Source organism: Diadema antillarum, unplaced genomic scaffold (assembly GCF_040938485.1).
Source record: "Diadema antillarum isolate AM-2024a unplaced genomic scaffold, OU_Dant_1.0 seq00000764_RagTag, whole genome shotgun sequence".
In the NCBI taxonomy this organism is placed as follows: Eukaryota; Metazoa; Echinodermata; class Echinoidea; order Diadematoida; family Diadematidae; genus Diadema; species Diadema antillarum.
Genome location: NW_027271654.1, coordinates 447,249 through 468,207, shown reverse-complemented (window position 1 = coordinate 468,207; position 20,959 = coordinate 447,249). Strand labels below are relative to the sequence as shown.

Genomic DNA, 20,959 nt, shown 5'->3' with positions numbered 1-20,959 from the left:
CACTTTTTCTCCATACCGGTACCTTGAAAATTACTCAATGCATAAATGTATGAATGGGTCAAAGTCAAGTTAAAGTCCTTAAATCCCCAAATACATGCTCTCCTATTCATCCAATTAAACCTCAGTCAAGGAAGGTGAACATCGAACACATTTGTGACAAACTTGTCATTTCAATATTTTGCCAATTTTGTGAAAATGTAATCACACATTGTCCACATGTACTATCTAGACCTATTGGGAAAATCATGCATTATGGCGGAGGCATACCAGTCGCCGAAGCGACATTTCTAGTTGTATTTGAAATCACCTACAATAAAATTACTGTCAGTTGTATCTTTCATTCCATCAGTTTGTGTTTTCCTACAACAAATGTCTTTCACAAATTTCAGTGCTATTTTAAGTTGGTGCAAAGGACTAGTAAACAGATTGTGCTAGTATTTTTGTTATATGATTAAGGTTGTCAATTTCTTCATTATTATCAAAGTGTATAGAGTAACTATGCATTGTTATGACATCAAGTGCATGTGAAAAATCAGTGTGTCTGTATAATGACTTCATAGTAGATATCACATTTGCAAATCAAGCTATGCTCACTTGTAATTATGTGATACATCTCCCACAGATTGTAGTGAATATAATTGTTTTTGTTCTTGTGCACATGTTTTTATGTAGCACAAGGGGGTGAATGGTAGGGAACATTTGTCAAGTGCTGTCAAGAAAATGGTGTCTCTAAAAGTCATGTCAGGAATGAAAGGAAATAGTATGAGAATTATACCAACCTCTAGTTGTGCTTTGATTGTTTTTTGCTTTCTGCTTCAGTATAATTGATTGAATCTGAGCAAAACGAAAATGCAGAATTGAGCATGATAATGTAGGAAGGTTACTTAATTTTAAGCTCGACAGGTGAATTTGTAATTGATTATGAAACTGAAGATTCAGAAAAAGGAAGACACAATAAACCCATTACCTTTCTTATTATTTCATTCATTTAAAGTCTAAAAATGGGTAAAAAGTAATTGCATTCATTCTATTTTAGTGCCTTAATGACTGTCTCAACATGGCGAATAGTTGTCAATAGTGTGAATTTAACACCTGTATATGTATCATGTGCACAAGGCTAATTGTAGGTGCGATGTACTCTGTAAGCTTAGAACCACCGAAATAATCACCATCTTCCTGCGCAGTTTATTATCTATTTGCAAAAGTTGAGGAATATTTCACTAAGAAATGCAAATAAATGTATTGTGAACTTTGTTCAGTCCGTTTACCTACCACTGATACAATAATATAGTATCTAACTTTGTAGACTGAATTACTTCCATGATACACATATGTGCAGTTTCCTTCACAAGTGATGTACATAGAAATGATAAATTGTACCCACAAGTTACTATTAAGTGTAGATACATATGAATTCTTAAATATGAAAACAAATTAATGTTGGTATCAAGGATAATGCTTAGTCAAATGTTTTGTGTGGATTGTGTAATAAAGATATCAAGTTGTGTAGTCAGGGAAACATACCCATCTTTCAATACTAAATGACATAACTTTTAAAAAGATGTCAATTCTACAGATTTTTCTTGCATAGTTAATTCCCATCTGTTTTGAAATTTAGTGTGCTAGCTGCAAGCCCCACAATATCCAGGAGGTTTGCTTTTCAAATCTTCACCCCTGATGACAGTTCAATCATGCAATTATGCATGTACTACACAATTCATCATGAAATCATGTGAAAGACAATCTTAGCCTGTGTGTCAGTGTATCAGTAATATTATCAATGCTACAACGTGAGGAAAATCATGAAAATACAGTGAGATCATACAGTAAGGATTTTTTAATGTGATGTTACATGCTCATTGTTTGTGGTAAAACATTTCAGTAATTGGATTTTATCAATCATGTGTTTACTGTACAGCCAGCAATTTTACTGTGTCTAGTGTACTTACATGTTTGCTGTATATGCATCAATAAGAATAATTCTAGCAAATCCATCAGTTATATTTTCATAGAGGAAGGGGGAGGAGATGTTGGGGTTCTTTGTGCATTCATGGTGTGTCTTTAGTTTCAATCCATGTCATTTGTTCTGTCTTTCCCAACCTTCTCTCTGTTGAACATGTATAATTATGTTATTAGTATGAACATTACCATTCCTGCCTCCATTTCTTTGGGCATGGTGTGATAGGCTTCACAACCGAGTATTTATACTTCTCTTTACAGTTCACTTATTTTTACAGTTCACTTCATGTTAGTTCTTGTGTATTGTCACCCAAACTTACAGTACAGGTGTGTTGTTTGTTTGTTTGTTTTTTTTAAATTCCAATACCATTTGACGTTACTGGTGACACAACATTTGCTCCTGCAACAATTGATCTGGTCTTATTTTTCCCCAAATTAAAAGGGTTGTGAAGGGGTTTTATGTTTAGTTTGATGTGAGGATTAGGATTAGAGTTAGGGTTATGTTTGTGCTTAGGTTTTATATTTTTCTCAGCATGGAACCAACTTTAGTATCTCTCCACCGTCCCATTTTGATATACACATTGTTAAACTTGGAGTCATCTACAGTATATTCAAATGCGCTTTACATTTTGATATCCTTATGAGAGTGTATGTGTTTATAAGAGTGCTTCATTGAATTAACATTAACGCACACTGAAATTGTGAGACAACTGTATTTAGTCAATAAATTTTACGCTAACAATTCACTCAAAAGTTTCTTGCTATATTTTTATCGGTATTAAAGAATCCCCCCCCCCCCAATCCTGAGAGAATAAGGCAGTTAAGTCATTAGCAGCATTTGTCTTATTTGAATGTCATGAACTGTATGCAGTGTTGCTAATAATTCTATGCCTTATTCCCTTGGAATGGAGGGGGTGTTAGTGGCCGTATATGGCAGGTGGCCACTATAGACGGGCTTGCCTGTATACTGTAAAAGTGGAAATTTTCGCGGTGTTGAAATTTTCGCGCATTTCGTGCTACCAGAAACTAGTGCGAAAAATAAAAGCATTCAAATATTTTTGCTTGCCATATGTTCCAGTAGTTGATATCTTGAATCTGTGGAATTAAAAACACGTGAAACTCTTCTTGTCCGGCTGAGCGCAAAAAATTAGTCGCGCGAAGATATCCACTTTTACGGTATTATTGTGTTTGGTATATAAACGTATAGCTATCTATCTATCTATCTATCTAGTCATTATCTGTGTTTGCGACAGGATTCTTATTTGCAGAAGGAGGAATTTCATTCATTGATAAAACAGCTAAAGAGCATTGAGTGTGCTTAGTCCCTTTTAGAACAAAAGCGGGAGTTACTCTCAAGTGTTATGGGTAGTGAGAGTACTCTCGCACCTAATTCAGCCTTTTCATCAACGAATGAAATGGCCCCTGCCACAAGTAGGCACACTGTTGCAAACAGGGATGATTATCCATCATGTGCAAATATTGATGTGTGAGGTTTTCAACTTGCATCCAAAATTCATTGTGAGATTGATATTATTACAATGGTATTGTAGAAATTCAACCTTTGTGCAAGTAATGTAGTTAAATATAGGATCAATTACAACACAGCAAAAAATATAACATTCTGAAAATTTAGATGTGGGCCTTTATTTACAATTCGACTATATACATACATACATGTGCCATTTATGTAACATGAAGATAAAAGAAGTTAGATACATGTACTTCATAATTTAGACAACACAATGCACTTTTGAAACAGACATTTCAATGGCCAGCAAAATGAACTTATTTACGTCGTAGGTTTCAGAATTAATTGTGCAATTAAGACTGAAAAAAAAATGGTAATTGAGATGAACTTCATATGAATTTTGAATGTCATGGCATGCCATGAAACTCTCACCATGGCGTTCAAATTCTCAAATACTTTATACACGTATGTCATGAATAAGACTTATAAAAACATGTAGTACAAACTGTATAAACTTCATGAATCATCAAAGACATGGCAAATTGAGTGCACATAAATGAAAGAATGAAGGGAAATCTCCTCTAAATCCTTTAGAGCCAGACAGAGAGAGTCAAACTAATACAAAATTTCTCTGAACAAGTATGTCATCTATTAGACCTGCATAACAAATGACTTGATATTCTGTGTTTCCAATATCTATATCAAAGCTGATTATGTAAAAGCCTGGAGGAGAAATTGAACGGCATGACAGCATATATGAAATTTCTGTGATTTTATTGTCTGTATCAAGGGACATATACACACACATACACTCTATAGCATAATGTTTCTATGGATCTTTGAATCTTCAGCAATAAAATAAATGCTGTCATTGGAGTACCAAACACTTCCATCAATTGAGAGGTGAGAAAGGGTGTTAGCTCTACAGATGTTCCACCGCATTACTTCCCTTCTGGCTCTTAACAGACACAGGTCACTGCTCAATATAAATACACCTCTCTGTCCATCAAAACGATTATATGACTTCACTGCAGGATTTACTAAGAATGTGTTGAGGAAATGGCTATTAAAAAAAAAAAAAAAAGTATAGTAAACCTCATGAAAGTTGTTATGTGTGAGACTGGTGAAAATTTGTCTACTTGATGTGAAACTCAACAAAATAATAAACAACAGACAAATTATGGACTTTTTCATTGTCAACTTGTGCAATGTCGACTTTCATGAGGGTTACTGTAATTTGATGAATACCAGTGTATTACTTTCTTTTGTACATAGGTCTTTCTTTCTGTCAATAAGCCACTGGGCTTTAAACAGTTTTGACCAACAGTGAGAACACTATACAGTTGTGTCTGAAATGTAGTACATTAATATTTTGCCTTCCCTTACGATAGAGTACCATGACATAATGATCAAGACACTCAAATATCTATGTGGGCAAATCATATTTAAGATATAGATATATATGTATACGTGTCCATCCAAAAAGGATTAAGTACAGCACCCAATCAGATCACTTCAGACTGGAAAACTTCTGAATATCTCTGCTTGCTCCACAACCTTGGTTTCATTCCTCAACTTGGCATTCCAGGGGGACACTGATGGATTAAACTGTCAAGGTCATGATGAGGTGGCAGTTAGCTCTGAAAAAGTCTCTGTCTCTAACAGCTGTACATCCTTGGTAAGAGAAAGTCTATGGCTCCTCAACAACATATGGCTCGTTAACAGTGGGTTTGTTAGGGTTGTTCACAAGCAGCCAGTCAGCCAGCCAGATCTGCACAGATAGTGACAACAGCAGTGCATACATTCCAGTGAGAATTCAGTCATGCATAGAAATGCGTCTTCCTGACAAGTTTGTGCAAACCCAGATAATCACCATACACATGCATTGCACAGTGGTAGCTACAGTTCTTATAAATACCCTCCTAATGTCAACAAAATCCACTGTCCATGGAAATTAACATCCACATAACAGTCATCTTATTTAACTGCATGACTCATTACTTGGCCATGCAATTACAGGTAGTGTTAACTTGCCAAGCATTTTTTTTTTTAAATTGCCATTAAATAACTTCTCTTTCCCATCCCCTTAACAGAAAGAAAACAAAGTACCAGTAGGGAGAAGATGATGAACAACAGAAATATATGTATACAGATATGTACATGGTAATTGCAAGTTGGATAAATAAAACAAAGCTTCCAGTGTCAAAATGCCACAAGAAGACCACCATGTTAACGCACATACGGCTTATTTTAATAGAAAGATTACATCATTATTCTACACTGATAGTGTCATCCACACTCATATACATGTAAAAAAAAGCACAGCCGAGGAATGCACTGGTCTGCATGGAACGCACAGAAAGGTTTTGAAAAGGATGGTGTTCACTTACCACTGGATCCTTGGGCTTCTTCTTGCAGAGTTCTGTGAGTCCCTTGAGTAGTGTTGGGTTCACCACCTTGGCCAGATAGTCTTTGGCCGCTTGACCAGCGGGTATGGGCTCAATCACACCTGAATAATATGATAAAGACGGGGTGTTATGGATGGAATTCGAGTCCAAACACTGTTAGTTACAATATCTTACATTCATACCTGTCCTGCACATTCATGTAAACTGACACGAGTACATTCCATATTTTACTCCCTTTTATGTTTTCACCTTCTTAACTTTCACAATTCCCTCCTCCATCCAATTTTAGATAGCTCCTTATAGTTCTTAAATCACTACTTACCTTTTTAGCCTGAGTATAAAACAAACAAACAAACAAACAAACAGCTTGCCATGATAATTGCTTGATGATTTCTGTTTGGTTGTCATGGTGTATATTTTACAGTTCTCCTTTCTCAGAAAATAGAAATAAATTCTCAAATTGAAAGCAGAAAGAACAAACTGCATGTGGTAGATATCAAAATGCTCAACTGTTTGCTTGAACTTGAAAATACAACAGAAAAACATCACATTTGCTGACTTCCATCATCATGTTTTACACTGAAAAGGAGAAACCAATCTATGAATGCTTATCCCAAATATTAGCATACTCAGAATATCATGGCGATTGCTGTGACAAGATACTATTTGCACTTACATGTATAGGATATCGTTAGTTCCATTTCTTCATGAGTTAGTGATTGCCTGAATTTATCAGTAATTGATTATCAACAAATAACCACTACCTAAAGACATTTCAATATCATTATCGCTTTAAGTGAATGCATTCAATTTAATTGGCTGCTATACTTACTGTCTGGAAACATGAATCGGATTTCCCTCTCTGCACTGTGGTAGCCATCACTGCCATGGACTGCATTTTGCTGGTCATCCACACCATACACCGCTCGGATACTGGAAATCATTGATTGAACAGAGTTGGACTACATTGTGTAACTTGTTCACACCTCCCTGCACACACACACACACACACACACACACACACACACACACACACACACACACACACACACACAAAGTACTGAAACTGCCAGTATGTCATAACCATGTACAACATTGTCAAAACTTGTACAGGGGTCATGGTAAGACAGACTTGTTGTGGATTCTCTTAAACAACCACTTCCCCCCCCCCCCCCCCCAAAAAAAAAAAAAAAAAAAAAAAAAGAAAGAATAGGGACACTTCGTGATAATTTCATATAGCTTGAGAACGAAACAAAACCTGATAACTCATCTATGCAAATTACTGAAACTTCTGATTCTTTGAGTAAATGCATTACAACAAAACAGCAAAGAGACTTGCAAATACACAAATCTTTGAACAAATTACTCATGCAATTATGATGGGATGTTGTACATACACTGTATATGTTACCATTATGACAAACAGATACTTATGTAAGTGATTAGATTACTAGTATTCTACTGTGATTTCTATTAAAGAGATTCTGCACCCATTCTCTGCAAGATCTAAAGTTCTCCACAGGAAAGAGCAATGAATTATGAATGAAGTCGAATTTATCATCTCATTATTATGGAATAGGCACTATCTACTTCTGCAAGATATTGTTATTACAACTATTCTTTTTCTCGTTTGACATCATATTTTGGTGGGGGCTAGTCTATTCTAATTAAAGGGTACCTATGAACATTTCTGGCTTACAGAATGCACAGACAAAGAAATAAAAAGCAAATCACACAAATAAACAAAAAAAAAACACAACAACTTTGAATACAGACCTGTCTGGATGTGTTTCTCTGGCCTTGATACTGTTTGTTGGTCCACATAGCTCCCTCCAGTACCCAATAGCATTCTCTCTGGCCAGGACCATTGTAATGATTGGACCACTGCTCATGTATGCCACCAGACTTGGGAAGAACATCTTTCCAAAGTGCTCAGCATAGAAATCACTCATCTGTTCTGGTGTTAAATGGACCCTCCTTTTCTGCAGATTGAAAGACCAATATTTCAAAGGTAAGACTCTGAGTAATGAGCGCAGTAATATATGAATGTTATAGGATGCACTGTTTCTGAGGGCAAACACCAAGACAGGCAATTGTAATACTATATAAACTCAACTCAACTCCAAAGTCTGGCAATGAGACATATTTTTCAAGTATCCGGGAGCTGAGAATCAAAGTGCACATGATTAATGGCACATTGAATGAAGTCTGTTGATAAACTCAGTCCCTAGAATGCACAGGCAGACAGACAGACAGACAGACACACACAGTGACACACAATTCCTGACTACGGGTCACTAGCTCCTGGTTACTGCTACTAGCACATGAAAGACACATAGACGGCTAACTTCAGTATGAGATTGTGCAAGCTACGTAGCTACAAATCTACAATCACGAATTACATAAATTTGTATTTAGAGTAAAACCACCAGTTTTCAGACACTTGAGCTTTTCTACAATATTTGTTCAACTCAAGTAATACATACAAAATTACATCTACAACGATGTATGTCGATATATCTACTGTAGTTATTGGTAAACTCGGTCTAGTGGGTAAACTCAGCCCCAGCGCACGCATTACAGCCAAGTTGTAGTGCGTGCGCTGGGGGCCGAGTTTACCCACAAGGCCGAGATTACCCATAACTACAATGTACGGTATATGTAGACTCTATATATACATTTCGTCGCTGGGGTGACAAGACCTCGTATCTAAAAAATGACACATGTTCAGGAGAGCAAAAAACATGGCGGCCAAAGCACTGTAGTGAATGGGAAAGCCTTTCCTTTGACATGTCATGGTGGCTTCATTTTTGGAGTAAGACAGTTGGGATTTGGCCAAGACATCACTTGACCCATTATTTGACCATTAAGCCGAAAATTTTTTTTTTGACATTTTTGAGATACGAGGTCTTGTCACCCCATCGACGATTTATAGATCTAGATTCATATAGTTTTCATACACTTAAGCTTTTCTGCGATATTCGTTCAACTCAAATCAATATATACAAAATTATATCTAAAACAATGTGTGTTGATATAGATCTACATTGTACTGTATATCAAATTACTTTCATCTAAATGTTGATTTTGTTACATACATCATAAAATTTCACAAAATCCCCCCAAATTATAACCTTGATAATCCAACAGAATCCGGACATGAGCTATGCACATTCAGTGTAAATGTGCGTACAAGGCTGCTGAAAATGTGCCGCGCCATTAAGGCATAGGGTCTACCCTGTTGGTGCAAGGTTGCATCGGGGATGTTGTGACGCGCGTTGGTGTCCAAATTCTGGCGAGTCGGCACTTGCATTCAACCCCTGTACATTTTTAGTCACTGCATCAGCACATAGAGATTTTGTTTTTCTTTTGTGTTTTTGAGGATACCACGGCATCATACTCTGAGCTTTCGATAAGTGAAAAAATCTTGCAACAGAATGGCATAATTCTCAATTTTTAGCGCTTTTTCGGTGACCCGATTCTTAATGTTGGCCTAAATTTGTGCGCGCTTTGGAAAAGTTGCGCTGATTTTGCATTTTGATGGCAAAAAAAATTCTGGATTTTATATGGATATTTGGAAGTGACTAGTAGAATTCTACGTTAGTAAATAGTAGTAGATTTAACGTTAGATGATAGATCTAACTCATAGGCCCAAATTCACGAAGGTGGTACAAATGAAACCATGGTTTAAACCATGGACAAAAACCATGGAGCGCCAGGTGTCGGACGGAATATTTTGTGATGAAATCAGTCATTTCGTCAATGAATTGATTATTTTGTAACAAAATGACAACATTTTGTAACTAAATAAACATTTCGCCCATGAAACACGTGTTTTAATGGGCGCTCTGCATCGGTTGATTAAAACTCGATTTTTGAAAAAAAAAACAGATAGGATTTTTTCTTCTTTTCATCATGGATAGTGGACATGTGTGTGTAACAAAAAATCACCGTGCAAAGTTGTGACAATTTATACGTCAGATGTGAGATGAATAGAAATGATTAGGGGGGCCTCATGAGGCGTTCCCCCCGGGCCTCATGAGGCATGGGGGCGGTCCTCATGAGGCGTGGGGGCGGTCCTCATGAGGCGGGGCAGTCCTCGTACGCGGGAGCGGTCCTCATGAGCGGGTTTCCCGGACTGAGAAGCACTATCCTGATGTGAACGACTAGAGTAAAATATCCCGTTTGCGGCAGTTTAAGCATTGTTAACGGTTTTTCCAACTTGTAAACAAATCAGGCAAATTATTTTCAGCCATTTCAGATATCATAGACAAGATTATTCATTAATGCAATTGTTTTTATAAAATAAATTTACCATTGACCAACGCAATTTTCATGATTTACCAGGGCAAAACCCGGCACAATTTTCGCCGATAAGGGCGATATGCGACGTAGTATTTCTGCTTGCGGCACGATGTACAATCCCTATGCAATACGCGCGTGCTCCGCGATCTTTAGCTGAACGCCTTCACATGTCTCGCGAACACTGCGTAAGCGCCAATTCCCATTGCGAAAGCACGTGAAAATAGCGGGCGCACATGCATTGGCCGCAAACAAGATCGCAATTCTGGTGGTGTAGTTGATGTCTTTCTCGTGTTTTTCTCATCTTTTTTCGATGGTAACATCCACTTTCCGAAAAAAATGGCGGCCCACATCGGCTCGCGAAAGTTCTATTTTACGTGAGGATATGTTTTCAAAATCCATGAACATCGAGAAAACGACAAAAAATCAAGTTTCTTGGACCATTGTTTCTTAACTGTTATGTTAAGAAGTACCGAAAATTTCATTTTGGATGCGATATGTTGTCATTTAGGTGAGAAAATTTCACTTACGTCAGAGATCGTGCCCAATTTATCGGTTGGTTTTTGTTGATTGCTAGTGAGTTAGTATATGTGTAGTGTGCATGTAACAGTGCAATGCAGTGTTTAGCGGTATATTACCGTGTGTGTTGTACCTGCCGCGAACGGCTGCACGGCCGCTTACGGACGCAGTTACTCTATGCAAGTAGAAATGTGAAATGATGTCATATGCATGCGTTAAGTGACAGTAGAATTTGCTGACTTGCGATAAGTGATATGATAAGTGTCCGGATTCTGGAGGCCGGCCGAAAACTGGGGGCTTTATTATAACGTATGGCCTACTCAATCTTAGAACATAAAACTAAAAGGCTCACAAACAATGGAGGGGTTGTTTTGATTGAGCGACAACATGAATAATTGAAAGTCAATGCTGATATCAGTGCTTTCCAATACTATACACGCACTAACAGAATTGGTTCAAATTCACACGAGTAGGCCCTAATAAAAAATAGACAAGTTATTAAGGATTTCCTGCAATATTGTCTCTACATTGGCCCTACTAGACCACTTTCTTGTTCTTAACACAAATGATTAACACGTTACCCAATGCATGGGACTGAAGGGGCAGCAGCTCTACGTGACGTTACAAACCTGTAATATTGTGAAGCCGGACTGTAGTATAATTTCTTCGATTTCTTCCGCTTTGTCGATTGCATCTGGCTTTACAATCGCAAGAGTTCTTTCTACATATATCTGTGGTGGTTCCATCATTCTGTTTTCGATGTCGTTCTGCGGCATTTTGCTGAACTTTTTCTGCTACAATCGGAGAGAATTGCTCAACACGTACGGGGAATGGTAATTATGATCTGTGGTAGTGTTGTTGCCAAGTAACACTTTGCCTAAGCCTGATAGGTATACCGCCCCTTACGGCTGACAGTAGCACAACATTACCTTGGGTGAGGGGATATTGCGCTCATCGCTCTATGTAGGCCTGTAACAATTAACTCGTCTTTTATCAACCACTTAGCAGAGAATGTGGACTTCTCTGTTTTAGAGCTGAATTTTATTCTGTATGCCTGGAGGAATTTCCTTTCCTTTTTTTCTAAATGAATTCTCTCTTATGTGGCACACATCAGCAGAAGAAAAACTACTTTCCGCTCTCCCTCTTTCTCTCCCCCTCCCTCTTTTTCTGCCCTTCGCCATTTTATCTCCAATCATCCAACAGGTGAATATTTTACACTGGGCAATACATGTCTTCAATAACAAAGAGAAATCTGCAGGGCAGCTCTGTTAGAAAACATTAATGATAGCCTCGAAGTCAGAGTTGCAAAAAACTACCTCTCGCGAAAATGTCTGTGACCTCCTCATTTGCAAAAATACATCTGCATGCGAAAACAATAGTTTTGACAGTGATGGATTGGCACTATGTAGAGAGACAGATAGACGCAGGGGGTAGATAGATAGATAGATAGATAGATAGATAGATAGATAGATAGATAGATAGATAGATAGATAGATAGATAGATAGATAGATAGATAGACAGACACACAGATAGATGGACTAACAGATAAATAGATAGATAGACAGATAGATATACTATTAGATACATAGACAGATGGATAGATAGACTAATAGATAGACAGATAGATGAACTCATAGAGAGACAGACAGATAGATAGATGGACTATTAAATAGATAGATATAATATAGAAAGATGGATAGATAGACACACTGATAGATGGTTAGATAGATAGATAGATAGATAGAAAGATAGATAGACTGATAGACAGGTGGATAGACAGATACTTTGATTTGCAAGTTGATTAATATATGCCAATTGGTAAATCGCTGTATCAAATTAATTAGTCAAAAGTGTTAATGAATGTGAATACCTACACATTACGGAAATACAGTTTATTCCAAAATCGGATAGCCAGGAGTTAACCAGGAGTACCACTTTAACATGAAAATATTTCAGCAATATTCTAAAGGCATGCTATATACAGCAATGACAGATTTCAGCAGAAATTCATGCAGAATAGGGAACATATATCATATTTCAAGGAAGAAAATTTGATACATTTAAAACCAAGTGTAGGCATCTAATGAAGGGGCTGAGTAATAACAAGAGACACAGGGGTCTCGAGCACACCTGAGTATTGCAAGTTGTTACCTTCTATGCATTCTTGCAGACTCTTCAAATAGAGTTTATAGAATTAACTTAGCTCTATCACTTCTGGTTCTAGAGAAGATTTTGAAAGATTCTTTTTTTCGGGGGGGGGGGGGGGGGGGGGTGGGTCACCCTGCGGGTCACCCTGGGGAGCATGCTGCCTATTAGTATTTGAACACACTGAGATTCTATTCCCCTTGGAATGCTACATGCTAAGTTTGGTGAAAATCCGTCATGTGTTTTGTTTGTTTGTTTTTCAAGATGAAAATGTAAAATTTAGGCCCCGATTTGGACCCCTCCCTTGGGTGCTTCCCCTCCCTCCTTGTAGAGGGGGGGGGGGGGGGGGGGGAGGAGGGAGAGCACACTAGATCTGCCATGAACAAACTTGAAACTACAGTCATCAATGTAGGCACCTATTTACCCATAGTATAAACAATGGATATGGTGCCCATTTGAACAAATAGAGATCCTTTCGCCCTAGGGATGCTACCTGCCAAGTTTGGTGAAAATCCATCATGGGTTTAACTTTTAAGAAGAAGATGAAAATGTAAAAATATTACACACGATGCACAATGCACGACGGACACCAGACAAGGAGCGATTGCAATACATGTAGCTCACTTGAACCTTTGGCTCAAGTGAGCTAAAAACTCTGCTTTCAATTCAGGTTGATCAAAATTAGAATTGGCAGTCACAACTCGCATAAAAACTTGTCTGCATCACAAGCATAGATGTTTGTTAGTGGCATCAATTGTTTTGGGGTTTTTTTTAATTCATGGTGTGGTGCACATGCCCATGTATTGAACGTATAGCACATGGATGACTCAATCCAGTGGACTCCCGTTATAACAAAGTTCTCGGGACCGGCAATCTTATTTTGTTTTATCAAAATTTTGCATAACCAAACAAATAAAAAAAAAAAAAAATAGACATAGAGCGGATGATGTTGTGGCTTGAATTTGTACTTTGTTGTAACCAGAATTTTGTTATAACCGTGTTCACTATAATGGGAGTGCACTGTATCTTCAATTTGGGACAGTTGCTTAATTGTGACACTGGTCCTAATCCCTAGTCATCCTGATTAAGTGATGACAACTGTATATTCCATGCAAAACGCACAGCAAATCATAAAACGCCATCGACTTGAAATAGTGTTTATTGTGCACAATATGCCAGGTGTATCTTACTACCGACTTTCTTTTGCTCTGTTTTGTGCAACTGAAGTGATGAGGAAGTAAATATCATGGAAGGACAGTTGATACTTTAAAACTGATGCTGCACTAACAACACACTAGGCATTCCACACACAAAGTGACAAGCATGAGCAGTTTAGTGCAACTGCATCATTAAAGGGATTGTATAGTAATGGTTGAGATGGGGTTTCACATTTCTGACTTTTTTTTTTTGCGAGATAATAAGAAACCTCGTATGAAATATGAAAGAGCATACAATTCTGAGAGGAATTTATAGTTTATTTGATAAAAATTGGTTTTGAAATGGCTGAGATATCTCAAAACAAAAAGGCCCTAATTAAAGGTTGTTAGGACCACTTTATTTCACTTATTTTACCATGGATATCTCAGTCAGTTCAAAACCAATTTTCATCGAATAAACTCTGAATTTCTCTTTTAAGGCCACCGCACACTATACGACTTTTGGTTGCACAACTGACCGACTTTGGATCTGAAATAAACAAGCATGTTTATTCTGAGGCTATTGTGATTTATTTCAGATCCAAAGTCAGTCAGTCATGCAAAAGTCATAGAGTATGCAGTGGACTTAAGAATTGCAAGGTCTTTCATACATGTATTTCATAAGTGGCATTTAATCATCTTGCACAAAGTTAAAATATGAACTCTCCATCTCAACCAAAACAATTATAGCATCCCTTTAAATGTGGAATACAGCTGCCCAAGCACATACACACCCAAGTAAATAGAGGGTTAAAACAGAAGATGACAACTATAAGAAAAATAAAACCACCTTTTTTTTCAGTCAGCATGATTTATTCGCAGCAAAAAACAAAAACAAAAACAAAAAACAATCATTCTTCAACTGCACACAGACCCTTTTTCTGCAAGAATTTCTAGCCTATACATATTAAATTTTGCACAGAAATGTACATATCTATAATTTAGTTCTCACTTTGAACAAGAGATAACATACTTTACACCCTTCTATTTGCAAACAATATAGGATGGAGCTTGGCAAATACAAAAAAAAAAAAACATTTCCGTTTTCTCATTCAACCATGCTATACTACTAGCTGGAAAAGCAACAATAAAAATGAAATTACTGAGGCAAACTACTACATGGTCATAATCTTTCAGCAAAGGAAATTTCTTTTGTCATGATATTCTTTATTTTTGACACATTTTAAAACAAATTTGTCTTTCCTGTGTGCTCTCATATATATTTCAAATATGGCTAACTTTTCTTTTCATGTCTTCCCTTTACACCCTACAAAAATGTCTACAAGCATTTAATAAGTGCCAAGAAAACAAAAGCAGAAAAGAAATCTTGTCATGAAAACATACACAAGTAACTAGACACACTACAGACAGTGCTCTTTGGTAGGTACAACATGATTTCATAAGGCAAGTTACGTATCTCGGGAAGAAAACATCATTTCTCTGGCAGTGGAAAAAAAAGAAGAAGAGAAGTATGTAAGGATGTAAATTAGGGATGCTTGCTTTTAGGTCCGAAGTAACACACATGCGCATATGTGTGCACGCACACACACACACATGCACAGACTCACGCACGCACACACACAAACACGCACACAAATAAGAGTACAGGTTCAAAGCACAAAAAACAGGAATTACATGCAAATGCATTAGCATCATGATGTGAACCTAAAGCCGAGTATTTCGTAAATCTGCCTTGCTATATTGTAAAGTTGTAAAAGATATGAAATGCACTGAAGAGAATTCAAATGTATCAGTGACACACGCAGTGATCCTGAACTTATGAATTTGAAAAAGCACATAATTGAAAGAGTATTTGCACCTTTATAGGGGACTTTTGAAGAAAAATGACACACATCAAAACTTGAATATTTTCACCTTTCTATATACATGATGTCATTTTGCAACGTTAATACGCCGTTTTTCAGAGAAATATATGCTCATGTCAGTCAAAAATCTACACGGAGCCAATGCATACTAAATATACAGATCAATACCCTATATCTGTCACTTACGTGTAACTTAATCATATTAAAGTAAATTTTTGTCTCATTATATACTGCATAAAAGCAGAAGAGGTCATGAAAATAGAGTCTCAGATCTAAGTTATGTATATATCTTCTCTTTACTTTCTCTTCTCTCTCAACTACAAAACCTTAAGGCAAGCATATCTTTAGTTAGGTTATGATACAATCAATAAATGTATTCATAACAACATTTGGATCTCAGTGCTAAATCAAGTTCTGTTTCGCAACAACGTACACCTCGAGAAATGACAGATCCTTTCTCACCTATTGACTTTCAGTCTATGGCACTTTACAGTTGTTTGTTCTTTCATTGTCAGCTAGACAGGTTAGTCTCTAGTCAAGCCAGAAAGAGTAATATTTGCTGTTGACACAGTGTGAGTCTTATCAAAGGCAACTGTCTACTGCTGAAGTAAATGTTGGTAAGTCTTGCACATTCCATCCTCTCAACTGGCCTTTTTATCATGCAGGAATAAAAATCCAAATAAAATGAGCTAGCTCAATAGAGGATGAACTGCATGAATTTTGATGCTTCTAACACATAAAAAAAAAACCAGATAAAGTGTGTTCCATAGGTTGCATATTAAAACCTCTGACTGAAAGAAGTACTTGACAACCACATAATTTTGAAAAGAGAGATATGGAAAATAAAGAGAAATCTATTACATCATAAAAAAATCTGAGTGCAGAAGGAAAACATATGCACCAAACACTTTATATGGTATGATTGTCTGTACTTAAACCTAATGCTTACACAAAACTTACATTTCAGTACATGGCTATAATGTATTGTATTGTATTGTATTGATGGCCCCCTTTTGTGTGCTTGGCCTTTTCACTTTTCATTCACACTGCTATATATGTGACCCTGCATAAAAAAAAAAGAAAAAAGTTGCACAGCATGATTTCATGCGAGGACTCAAAATAGGTGAAAAAGGTTAACCTAGGTCAATCCTGAGTTTTTCATATGTTCTGAAAGAGCGATTCTTCTTCTTCTTCATTATTCTTAAGTTTTGGATCACTAAAATGAATGGGAGACTGTGTTTCTATTAGTTTTTTTAGAACACATTTTCTATTTTAAATAGAATAGTGTGATTAAGGTGTGTCTTAGATGCCAATTTTCACTACTTAAATACACTCTTCATCTTATATTCTAATAACATCTGAAAGGATACTCCTACTGCTGTGACAGTTGTTTTTAGTCATGGATAGGATATGTTAATAGAGCACACCAAATTTTAGTTTAATACATTCATCCCTTCACTGTTATTGCTATGGAGTTTTACAACCTGTTTTTGTTCCATTTATTGCAACGAGCAATGCTTGGTAAAATTAAGCACTTGAATAGACCCAATAAACGTCATAGCCTCTTTTCTCAGTGCACACTTTTCCAGAATGTGTGCTTTCTTTCCAATATTACAATAGGTTTGATAGGAGAGTCTACTCGAATTGAGTTATACATCATTGTAAAGCTCTAAGTCTGCTCTTTCTGAATCTGCCCTGAACTAAAAATCCATGTCTGGCAACTTTGGGCTGGTTTTGTGATGCAGGGTCACAAATGATGTCAGTATAGCCTCATCAGCAGAAAGATCTCACGTGCAAATGAATGAGCTCGAAGGAAAACCAGAATAATTCAAAAGGCATATCCTTTTCAATTTTCAGACCAAACTCTGAAACGTGCCCATGGAAAATAAAAGAAGTATTTCCCAACAGAATCCAGTTCAGTCTTTAACTGGTAGACAATTAAGCAAGTCATCTAAGAATGTCTGAACATTTACTTTGTCTAAACATCACTACTTCTATATCATGCTTAGCCAGTTGAATGCTAGATCTCCTGTTAAAAAAAAAAATACATACATAAATAAAATTTTTTTAAAAATGCTTATCTATTCAATGAGTGCCTTGGAATGATTGATATCTTCCTGAAACTCTGGGAGCAGACAGACACATTTCAGATCGCTGTGATCAAAAGCTGTGATCAAAAGTATGAAGAGCTTCTTGTGGTCAGATTGCTCAATAACATAAAAACTCTCACTCTCTGGTTACTCTGAGGCAAACATCTCTTCCCCCCCCCCCCTCCCCACAAAAAAAAAAAAATAAATTCATTGATTTAAAAAAACTAAATAAAATGAATATATAAGAAATAAATAAAAATTGTAAGAACAAAAAGTGGCAAGTAAATAGCTATTCTTTCACTAAAATATCACAAGGTATCTCAAAAGGCTAGGAGAAAAATGACACGAAAAACATTACAACTACAAATTTAGATGGAAGTACAAACTTTCACTCCTCATTACTTGCAAAAACTTGCAATAATTCTGAATACACTAACACTGTGTGAAGCTGAATACAATTCACTGACTTTATGTGTATTGATATCTTCTGAATACTAGGGAAATCTCTTACATATTGAAGTTTAGATGGCAATGTGAATGTCTGAATACCATACTGAGAGGCAGAAGTGCCATCTTTGGACTGATCTTGCACTTAAAATATGAAAACTTAAGACAAAGCATACCTGAATACATGTCAGCATGACTTTTACTTCATGGTTTACCGTCATTAATTACAACATGGGTTTTATGACTACCAGAATACAAGCCATTATGAAAGCCCAACTGATGGTGATGTTGTGTCATCTCAACTGCAAATATCCTAAACCCTTGATTATATCAGCCATGGATATGAATCTGACAGGACAATTTGATGCATCACTTTGATACAGGTTCCTTGAGTCATTCTAACCTTTTGGAATCATCTGTAGTAATGCAAGTACAGAAAAGGTTACATGCTTTGAAAACCTTCTATTCCCAGAATAATAAGATACTCAGCAAACTAGTGGAGTGTATCACAATACATTTTTTCTTTTTTTTTTTCACAGCAGATATGTCGCTAAGTGTCCTTAAACCATGTGGTTACAATTTTTTTAAACTCCTAAACGATTATGGCAATCACGATATCTTCAATAATCTTGTGAATGGAAAAAAAGTGGTTCAAAAATGTTGGCAGTATTCCATAACCATAGCAACAATCAGAGGTTTACACTTTTCATTACACAACGGCTGTATAATATAGCGACATGATGATTTGAGAGAACTTACTAAGACTACATCATAGCTTCTCTGGTGGCCGAAAAATGTATTGTACATTCAAATCAAGGGTAAAGGTTAAAGGTAGTCATCCATCGCAGGAAGTGGTTTCTTGCATACTCCTCTGCATCTCTGTGCCATGGCTTACAATGATGGTAGGTGACTATGGATCGTGATGCTTGTTTATTGGGGGTGACATGGAAACAAAAAGACACGCTTATCGCACACGAACACAAACAACTAACTCTAGCTCCCGTAGTGATCGATTGCATGATAAATGGTCTTGTGTCGCGATACTATGCAACGTTGTAGGAACCCAGTATCTAAGTGGGTTTGAAACATATGTCATCTGCAGTTCATTCCACTCTAAATACTTCCCACATATCACAATGAAATAATGATGACAGCAAATAATTCATGAATCTGTGCAATAAATTAAGAAATCTATTCATTCAAATAATTACCATTCTTCTTTTGCTTTTTTCTTTTCTTTTCTTTCCATTTTTTTTTTTACAAAGGAGTGATTATATCACATCTTGTGTATTAAAAATATCATGATTCCATGCACTCTCAGACATATTGTTGCTTAGCTACACTCAAAAGTGCCTACACTCAAAAGTGCATACACACACACACACACACACACACACACACACACACATACACTCAAATTCAAACACACATCAATTTTCCTGGGTTACAGAAAAACCATGATTGCCACTGAATTTATCTTGTGTAAGTTCATGCTACTGTCACTTTCTTGTGAAGACACGTTCTAGAAAATAAACGACAAGATTTACAACAATGTTCTTTTACATGTGAGAGAGGCAAATGTAAACTTTGCAAGTTTACGCTACAATGACGAACACAAGTGGCCAGTCTTGGACTGCAGTTCTTTCACACATGGGATGAAAAGAGGAGGCTTAGTTGCTCTCCTCCTAACTACAAGTGAGAGATGAAAAGTTCTTTAATAGCTGTCCTGTGCTTGGAGATCACAAGGTACCACCAGGATCTCTCCCTTTCTCTTTCGATGTCTGTGCAACGGACGTGATCGGTTTCAGGCAAGTGTTTTCTTCCAAGCAAACGTCCTTGAGTGTATATGGCAGAGTTATTCATTGTCTACGTCGGCAATGACTGAATAGAATTAATGATATCCTGGGTATGTCCATCTGATCATCCCCAGGCTGCATGCTGGCTTGGAAAACATCAGCAACTCGTCACCAAATGATAAAAAGATATGCCAAAAACAACGAGACCCTGCATTGCTGCTGGGCAGGTGGTCAGAGGGTGATCGTTTCCAGTGTCTAAGAATAGTTCACACAAATTGCACTAAAGTGCTACAGTCTCCACATGATCAGAAACCGAATCATCATGCTCCTGTCCGGAGCGTAAACGCACTGGGCACACAGCACAGGGTGGTCATCGGTCAGTCAGGACTGGCTGATGGAATGACCGCTGCTACCAGGGCTACAGCATCTGACTGGATGGGATCCAGATTGGTCTTCGCTGCTCAATGTCAATAGTCTTCTTGACGTGGTTGGAGATGCTGGCCAGGTTTCCCCCATGAATGATTTCTGCAGAGACAAGTCAACCACATATCACATTTAGTCATGACGCTATTGTCAATGCCTTCCATAAATAATAACTGACTCAACATCAAATTAATTTAGCACAGTTTTCTTTTCTTTTCTTTAACACACTTCAATACTGCTTCTGAAACCAATGACATAATAAGGCATTCTGCTGATTTTGCATGGACCACATTCGTCACCCCTTTCATTCATAATCGTACATTGCACAAAATACCATAAAGTGATACAAATAAAAATAAACCCATGAAAATAGAAAATT

At 37.0% G+C, this 20,959-nt stretch overlaps 2 protein-coding genes across 2 annotated transcripts in view; both read right to left on the bottom strand.

The window, feature by feature from the left end:
- Window positions 1–4,921: 4,921 nt before the first annotated feature.
- Window positions 4,922–11,432, bottom strand: LOC139738683 (nucleoside diphosphate kinase homolog 5-like). The gene is made up of 5 exons (XM_071649314.1): window positions 11,286–11,432; window positions 7,612–7,817; window positions 6,668–6,768; window positions 5,818–5,936; window positions 4,922–5,198 (listed from the first exon to the last, which is right to left on the bottom strand). Exons 1-5 carry the CDS (start codon window positions 11,430–11,432, stop codon window positions 5,118–5,120), a joined length of 654 nt encoding a protein of 217 aa, XP_071505415.1. The 3' UTR covers window positions 4,922–5,117.
- Window positions 11,433–18,197: 6,765 nt separating this feature from the next.
- Window positions 18,198–20,959, bottom strand: part of LOC139738669 (disks large homolog 5-like) — a 104,445-nt gene continuing 101,683 nt past the window's right edge. Inside the window, 1 exon segment of the mRNA XM_071649282.1 lies at window positions 18,198–20,682. Coding sequence (XP_071505383.1) covers window positions 20,576–20,682 — 107 coding nt within the window. The 3' untranslated portion in view covers window positions 18,198–20,575.